Source organism: Microtus pennsylvanicus, chromosome 15 (genome assembly GCF_037038515.1).
Source record: "Microtus pennsylvanicus isolate mMicPen1 chromosome 15, mMicPen1.hap1, whole genome shotgun sequence".
NCBI classification, from domain to species: Eukaryota; Metazoa; Chordata; class Mammalia; order Rodentia; family Cricetidae; genus Microtus; species Microtus pennsylvanicus.
The window spans coordinates 16,281,097-16,289,064 of NC_134593.1; the positions used below are offsets into that span (position 1 = coordinate 16,281,097).

General features: G+C 43.5%; 1 protein-coding gene across 1 annotated transcript; it reads right to left on the minus strand.

Moving 5' to 3' along the window:
• Positions 1-317: 317 nt before the first annotated feature.
• Positions 318-3,211, minus strand: LOC142835834 (mast cell protease 8-like). The gene is made up of 5 exons (XM_075949629.1): positions 3,126-3,211; positions 1,796-1,946; positions 1,349-1,484; positions 887-1,141; positions 318-470 (listed from the first exon to the last, which is right to left on the minus strand). Exons 1-5 carry the CDS (start codon positions 3,178-3,180, stop codon positions 318-320), a joined length of 750 nt encoding a protein of 249 aa, XP_075805744.1. The 5' UTR covers positions 3,181-3,211.
• Positions 3,212-7,968: the final 4,757 nt, after the last annotated feature.

The window sequence follows — 7,968 nt, forward strand, 5'->3', positions numbered from 1 at the left end:
ATGACTGACAGCCCTGGCCTGTATATGTGAGCAGTACTTAAGGATAACAACCATCATGACTGACAGCCCTGGCCTGTATATGTGAGCAGTACTTAAGGATAACAACCATCATGACTGACAGCCCTGGCCTGTATATGTGAGCAGTACTTAAGGATAACAACCATGAGGTGAGGGAGAAGAATATTGGTGCACAAACTGCTTAAGATGTCCATTCACAGAAAAGGATGAGATCATTTGTGAAGACAGATTTCTTTATTAAGATTTGGATAGATGTACTCCAGGATGTGGGACACCAGCCCAGACACAGGGTTTATCTTCTAAGGTTGTTGAAGGATTTTCATCACTTTCTGAATCCAAGGCATAAAGCTTGAGATTCTGGTGTATACCTCGGGAAGATCCCCAGTACAATGGTGTTGGCTTACAATGCCCTGGACTACACTGTGGCACACAAAGGGTCCCCCGGAATCACTCTGTGAACAGAAAAATGGGAAGTCTTAGTAAATATCATTACCTCTCGCCAGACTCATTTTCTCCACAATCTTCTCCATTCTCACTAATGCCTGGAATATCATATAGAAAGGTAAAGTGCCATCCATTGATGGACCTCTGTCCTGAATGGGATGGAGGTCAATGAACTCTGTCCCTCACTAAGTGGAGTGTCCCTGCCTTGTGTGTCCTTTCTTCGGTTTCACTAGGACTCTAACTCTCCTATTTTCCCATAGTGAAAGGACATAGATTGACTCAGGGAAACTGGTAGATCCTTGTAGGTTGATCCCTGCATAAACTCTAGACTAGCAGAACTTGTCCCAGTGGGAGAAGACATGACTGTGTGCCTGCATTACAGCACTGCTCCTGCGCAAACAATTGAAGATGGCCATGTCCTTACCTCAGCTGTAGCTTTCTTCTCCTTGGGATTTCCCACACAGAGCTGGATGGAGTCATTGTAGTTTTTGTACATTTCTCTACACTTTTGACTTTTTTGAACTTCTAACTTCACTTCCTGAAGTATTTTAGGCGGAGTACAATTGGCCAGCAGTCCCCAGCCTGCTACTGTGCACACCTGCCCAGGTTTCACCCAGTCCTGGCTCTTTGGAAGGTCAATGGTCTTCACAGCATCACTGAGTTGAGCTTTGTGTTTCAGCTGGTCAGAAAGATGAAGAAGAAGAATAGTTCAGGTCTGGTCTCTCAGCAAGCTTAACTATGCACGGGGTTGCCCGTACCTTCCCCACTTGCAAAGACCGCAAAGCACCATTCCATTGCCTTGCTACCATAGACCAGCCCCCCAGAAGACAGGATTGATATATCAGTAACATGTGGAGTACACCAAAAATAGTCATTGAAATTGTACCTTCAGTAGCATGATGTCATTGACCATTTTTGCACGGCTATAGCCCTTATGAATGATGGTTTTAACAACAGGGATGCGCTGAATGTTATTATTCCGATCCTTGATATTGTGAGCACCCAAGGTTACTTTTATTTCACTTGAAAATGAAATGGATTAAGCACAACATAGGAGCAATGAATCAGTCTCTGAAATGAAGGTGGAGGGCTCAGTCTAAAACAGAGCTTGGTTGAGTCAAATAGCAAGAAATTCATGGGGAAGATTGTGTCCTAGGTCTTCAGAAATCTCCCCAGTCATTCAGATCCTTCTCATGTTCAACAATCAGTTAAGGTCAAATAGGATAAAGTGAGGGTGATTGTCATATTTAGTCTATGTTTAGGAACAGCCTGTGTCTGTTTTCATTTGGTCAGTCCCAGTCCAAAATAAAAACAACTGGTCGCTTCTGCTTACCTTCCATTACAGTGAGCTGCTGTCATTACGATGTCTTCTCCCACCAGGAAACCACCACATTGCCTTGGGGGTGATCCGTTTTCATAAATCTTTAAGAATGCCATGTAGGGATGGGAGTGGCGTTTGGCTTCTGTACCCCAAAAGATTTTTCCTAGAAGAGAAAATTTGTTCTGAACCTGTGTGCTTGTGGAAACTGTGCGACAAACCTGGTGGCTAGCATAAGGGACATTATATTCCAGGAAGGTTGTAGATTTGGCATGGATGGAGCAGTGAATCTTTTGTAGCATCTGTCATACACCTAGAATGGGTACCTGAATTCTGTGGGTGATCATGCAGGGCTTGCAATATGATGTCATTTTCCCCCCTTGTTTTCAATTTCTTCTTGTAGTAATGATGGAGCCAAGACTTTTCCCTGAATCAAATTCAACCTCAAATATCCATTATGGAGGAATCCAGCATACACTGTCCAAAAGATCTAGAATACATTCAGCCAGCTACAGTTGCTCTGTCTCATGCTATACCAGGTTTCCTGCTTAGTGAAGTACTGGGCTTTGTCTTAGGTTAAGCATGATGCAAACTCAGGTAGAAAACTCTGCTTGCAATTTCTCCATTCTGATTCATCGTGCATAGGACACCACTCAGAAACAACAAGGTTGGTGTGAACCCCCCTCAAATGTGCTATGCCAGAAGCTGGAAGGAGAGTTCTTAATGTAGTCTGAACCTCAGTATAACTTTGTCTTCCTAGGGCACTGAAATAGCCTTCAGCACTTAGGAGGAAGGATACAGAAGAGTAGAGAGTATAGCGAGGTGGAGAGAAGGGTAGGAGGATCCCATGTCAGCCTGTTTCCATCAAACTGCAGAGTACAGGTAAAACCATACTTTACTGTCTCTGTTAGATTGTGGGGAACTGTGATGGCAGACATTTATGGTTTAGAAGAACAGAGACAAGGGATAGGTGAAGCCTGGAACCTGAAATATATAAATTCTTCTAGTGTCAATCCAGATGGCAGCCCTGGGATAAAGCTGCCCACTCTAAGGTTAGGGCCAACTGGAACTTCCAAGACTCACTTTGAACTGTATCTTTCCAATATAGTCCTGTGATATTTTTACAATTTCTCAATTTTATATGACTGACATCTCATTTACCAGGAGCCATTACTAGTAGTTCACTGTAATTTCAGAGCCCTCTTTATCCAGTGCTGGGTCTGGGCTCAGCAAGCTTCCCAGATTTCCCAGATGAGCTGAGTGAGGAGACAGAGCCTGACTGGTACACTAAGGAAGAGTCAGTGGTGACATTTACCAGACTCTAGGGAAGGAAATGGTTGCTTACCTCCTTCAGTGCTGACTGATAGGACAGCAACCAAGAGGATCTGGAGCAGTAACATCTTCCTCAGAGGTCGGACCAGTTCTCAATTGCCACCTGTACTTGCCTCACATATTTTAAACCTTTTGTATGGAAATAGAATCATGGACGGTGGCTACGAATTTCCTGTGTGATATTTACAATCTGAGTTCTTGCCCCATCTGTGTGGTGAACGTGCAGGAAGCACTTTGTCAGGCAGTTGCTGGTGAGCATGACCACACTCCCCACAGGAATGTTGGACTCTGAGGAGGGAGGAAGAGCCTGCTGAGGTGTTCCACACTGGGCAGAGAGGGAGCCCCCTTCTCATGTCAGTGATCAGGGAATTGCAGTATGATGCTGCTGTGCCTTAAATGTGTGATTAGGTAATTGGTCTCCTCTAAAAATAACATCTCTACAACCCATATTATGAGGGGCTTATTTTACCATTTTTTTCAAGAGCATGAGGACTTCTGATCCGGGTTTGAAAGTGCTATTCTAAGATAATACCCTAGGAAGAAGCTGGAGCACCTATTAACTCCTCAAGGGCTTTGAACATTACTGTGGGCTGGGATGAAGAGGAAAGCTTGGATGAAGTGCTAGTGTGATGTTGGCGACACTGTCAGGAGGGAAGAAAATGGAAGAAGAGGGGGGCTTTGTGGAAATGATTCGACAGGTAAATATTCAGGATCCCGGGCAATCTATAAAAACACTGATGTTCTCATCTTCTTGACATTCGAAATATTGAAATCATTTTATCAGCAAAGTAGTTAGCGGCAGGAAAGGAGAGATGGAGAGCAGAAACAGAGCTGTGCTGTTCCTGCTGAGTGTCTGCAGTTGCTCTTGTTCCACACTGTCAGGCAATCTGGTCCCCAGGGAAGAACGTGATGTAGGCAAAGCCCTAGTGCTGCTCACTCCTCTGTTTCCACAAAGTAAACACCTTCTCTCTGTCTCTGTCTCTGTCTGAAACAGCTTCTCTCTCTCTCTGTCTCCTCTGAAGAACCAGCTCTAGTTCCTCTTGCATATGCACGTACTTTTGAATGTAAAATTCAAGTGCATTTCTTCTTAGAACACCAGAGTCCTCCTGTCATTTGAGACTGCTTTTCTAGGCAATCTTGTCATCTAGTATAGACATGAGGAGAGCTCTGATGTAGCTGTGTGTGCTCCTCATGCTGACTTTTCATCAGTCACAGCAAAGCTGAAAATGTCAAACACACTCTCTTCGTCTTCAACCTCTCCCTAAGGAATGTGAGAGAGATTGTCATTATATTGTTTCTCCATTAATTTACTTTGATCTTCTTCCCCTAATTTATAAATGATGAACACATTTAGTGATGTTGGAATAATTGTTAAATATCTGTATAGTAAGGTACTATATATCTACTCAAAATCCATGACTTTAGACACATAGAATATTGAAGATGCTAGATTATAACGTTACTCTGCAGCAGCTGATTATCATTTAGATGCATCAGGCCTGTGCTGTCACAGTGCTCACTTCTGATTTCTTACATCTTGATAATGCTATCACATTTTCCTAGTAGCTCAACGACTTTTGAGTGATTGGGAGAGGCTCTTGGGCTAGCGTTCTGCCTCACACTTGGCTCACATCCCCATTGTCTCAGGGCTTCCTGGGACCAGGTCACATGGTCAAGCAGCCACACTGTGAGTATCCTAGTGACCTGTGACCTTTCTCAGAGGTGACTGCGGTTCTGATCAGGGGATGGATAATATGTGCACAAGATTGAACACTATCTGTGGAATGAAATTTGTTTGCTGCTATGAGGACTTCACTGATGAATGTGTAGTTGTCTGAGGACTTTGCAAGTTGAAAGAAAGGAAACAAATGGGGCCCACATTTGCATGGATACTGCATGTATGTGAATGAGAGGTCCGGAAGGTAATGAGAAAGGGCCAGGATCAAATCCTTCATCCAATAACCAGATGCTATTAGATAGGTCAGGACTATGTTGAGGCCTAGAAATGGGGAAGTGTAAAAACTAGACTAAGAGCTGGGGAGGGGGTGAGGTGATGACACAAAGCCTATCTGAACTCCTCCTTCTGATTTGGACCACTAGGATGAGTCTCCCAGTAGGGAGTTTGCTCTCATGTTTCCTGAGTTTTTTAAGGCAGACTTCAGGGTGTAAATAACCACAACTTTGGATGTTTGGGAAGAGACTCATGAGAATCACTTTTCTGTAGTGAAGGCGTAAGTCGCAAACAATGCCACACCAATTTGGAATTATGATTAATAGGGTGGTATTTATTTAAAGGGGAAAAAACTTACAGATAACCGTCCCAGACAACAGCCCTCTGTGCAATCAGGAAGGAGTCTAGTCACCGGAAACCGAGCAGGAAGCGAAGAGAGCAAGAAGGGAAGGAGCCGCTTTTTTAAAGGGAGAGAGACCACGCCCCAATGGGCTGGTATCTCAGCGGCTATAGGCTGGAGGAGAGGAAGGACCTCCCGCAACACTGTAGTTGGAAATGAGTGGCATCAGACTCAGCTGAGAAAAGCCTGAAGTCTTGCCCAGGCCTCTATTCCTGTTTCCAAGGAATAAGCATCCCCAGTTAAGATGATGGTCTTCTCCTGCTTGAGTGTTTCTTCTATCTCTTTTCAATAGAAGCCACTACTTCAAGTAAAGTGCTACATGCAGTTGAGGTCATTGTTGTGTTGTTTCCAGGAACCACACTCAAAGGCTTTAATGTCTGCTGAGACGTTCACTGTGTCTCAGGATTGGATGCTTCCTCACTGGTTCCTTGAGTTTGTGATAGGAGGTCCCATCTTAAGGTGAGTTCCCACAGGAGAGGATCCTGGGACACGAATGGACTTCCAAGCACAGGAAGATGGCAGATGGAGAACTGGAGAGGAAGAGTTTGCTGTGGGGAAGACAGAGTGGTACTGAAAGGATGCTGACTCTGGGCTCTGTCCTATAGTAAGCACTCTGAGTTTGCCTACTGGAACTTCCTCCTTGTAATTCCAGAGACAGGACACAAGAGGGCCAAGGAGTCTATGTGAACTGATGCTCTTTAGAGCAAGGTGTGCTGTAAAGAACCTCATGACCTTGTCCTTTTCTACTTCCCCTGTAGATTAGATCTCCTGAGTAAATTGGGAGCATGGGGACCGTGGGGGAGGGTTGAAGTGGGGAGGGGAGGGGAGAGGCAGAGCGGGGAGCAGAGAAAAATGTAGAGCTCAATAAAAGTCAATAAGAAATAAAGAACCTCATGGTCTCTATTTGATTTGATGCTGAGAATCTTTTGGGGGAATTCTTCAGTCCATAGGTAACAAATGACACACTTAGATATTCATTCAATTACACTAACACAGGGATCTTGTAGAAATAGTTTATGTAACACTGCTATTTTACTGGCCTGTATGAATGTTCCCAAATCCCAGGGTGACGTAGATTCTTCTGTTTTTGTGTTGCTTTCATTGGTTGAATAAAGAAACTTCCTTGGCCTTTTGATAGGGCAGAACTTAGATAGGTGGAGTAGACAGAACAGAATGCTTGGAGGAAGAAGGGCAGTGTGGCAGATGCCATGGTTCTCCTACCTGAGATGGACACTGGTTAGACTCATGCTGGTAAGCCACAGTCAAGTGGCGACACACATTAATGGAGATGAGTTAGCCAATAAGAGGGTAGAAATAATGGGCTAGGCAGTGATTTAATTAATACAATTTCTGTGTGGTTATTTTGGGAGCTAAGCTAGCTGGGCGGCGGGATGTAGCCTGCCGTTCCTCCTACAACACCAGGGAGGTAGTGTTCAAGTCAGTGGAAAGAGAACAAATAGGTCAGTTGGTTTCACATAAGACATCCTCCCCAGATACATATTAGAGAAAAGGAAGAATCATGAAAAATACTTAATAGGAGTTGCATCTGCTAAGAGTACAGACCAGGAATCAACTGTGTTCCTGAATTAACAAGATGCTGTGTCGTCACTTCCTTTCTGAGTCCTCCATTTTCATGGAGGTCAGTTGTGTCTATTGGCGCCTTTTAACATTTTTCTGTTGTTAGCCATGAATATTTTCATTAAATAAAATAGGAGCCATAGCAAACATTTAATACTCATGGTCCACTCGGATTAACTGCTATGGATATACTGATTCCTTAGTTCCCCTCCACCCTTTATAGGCATCTCCACAATTTGATTGCCCTTGAATGTGATGGAATATGAGTGACAAATAACTGGTCTAGCAGGACAATCCCTTGGGTTCCATGTGATGGAAAGTACTGGGGAGCTGGGAATCATGCAGTCTGATGATGCTGCTTCATAGTAAAATTCTCAGTACCACACACTCTGCTGTGGGAACTCCTCCAGCCAATAGTCTTTAAGATACTGGCCCACTTTGGGCAGAGTCTCATGTACTATGAATACAGATGAAAACCGTGAGCAGGCTTCTTGGCTGCTGGACTCAGTTCCAGGTCCCAGCGCATACTGAGGGCTGCAAATCACTACTCTTTCTGTGAGTTTATCCCCAAATAAATACACCTTTGTTAAACTCCATTCTGGGCTATTGTGTAACTTTTTTGTATCCCAATAGTGCTGAAAGCCTTTTGTTGTGAGGATACACCAGGAAACAGTGTCTGTGGTAAAAATGACTGTGAAGATTGAATGAAATCCATTTTATTGGCTTCTAAAAGGAAAGACAGATATTGTGAAGAGGCTAGCAATTAGTCCAAGTATTACTGTTAAATGTAAAAAGCAGATGACAGTATTTTAGTCTTCTGAAATCAAAGAAATATGGCATTGTATTTTAACAAAATATATGTGAGGTTCATAATCTTTGTATGTTTATATTTTGAAGAAAACATCATATATATTTTGTATGTTAATA

Coding starts and splice junctions, on each gene's coding strand:
- LOC142835834 (XM_075949629.1), bottom strand. CDS start 3,180: ATGTTACTGCTCCAGATCCTCTTGGTTGCTGTCCTATCAGTCAGCACT. Junction 1,947..3,125: donor ATCAGTCAGCACTGAAGGAG/GTAAGCAACCAT, acceptor TTTCTCTTCTAG/GAAAAATCTTTTGGGGTACA. Junction 1,485..1,795: donor GCAGCTCACTGTAATGGAAG/GTAAGCAGAAGC, acceptor TTCATTTTCAAG/TGAAATAAAAGTAACCTTGG.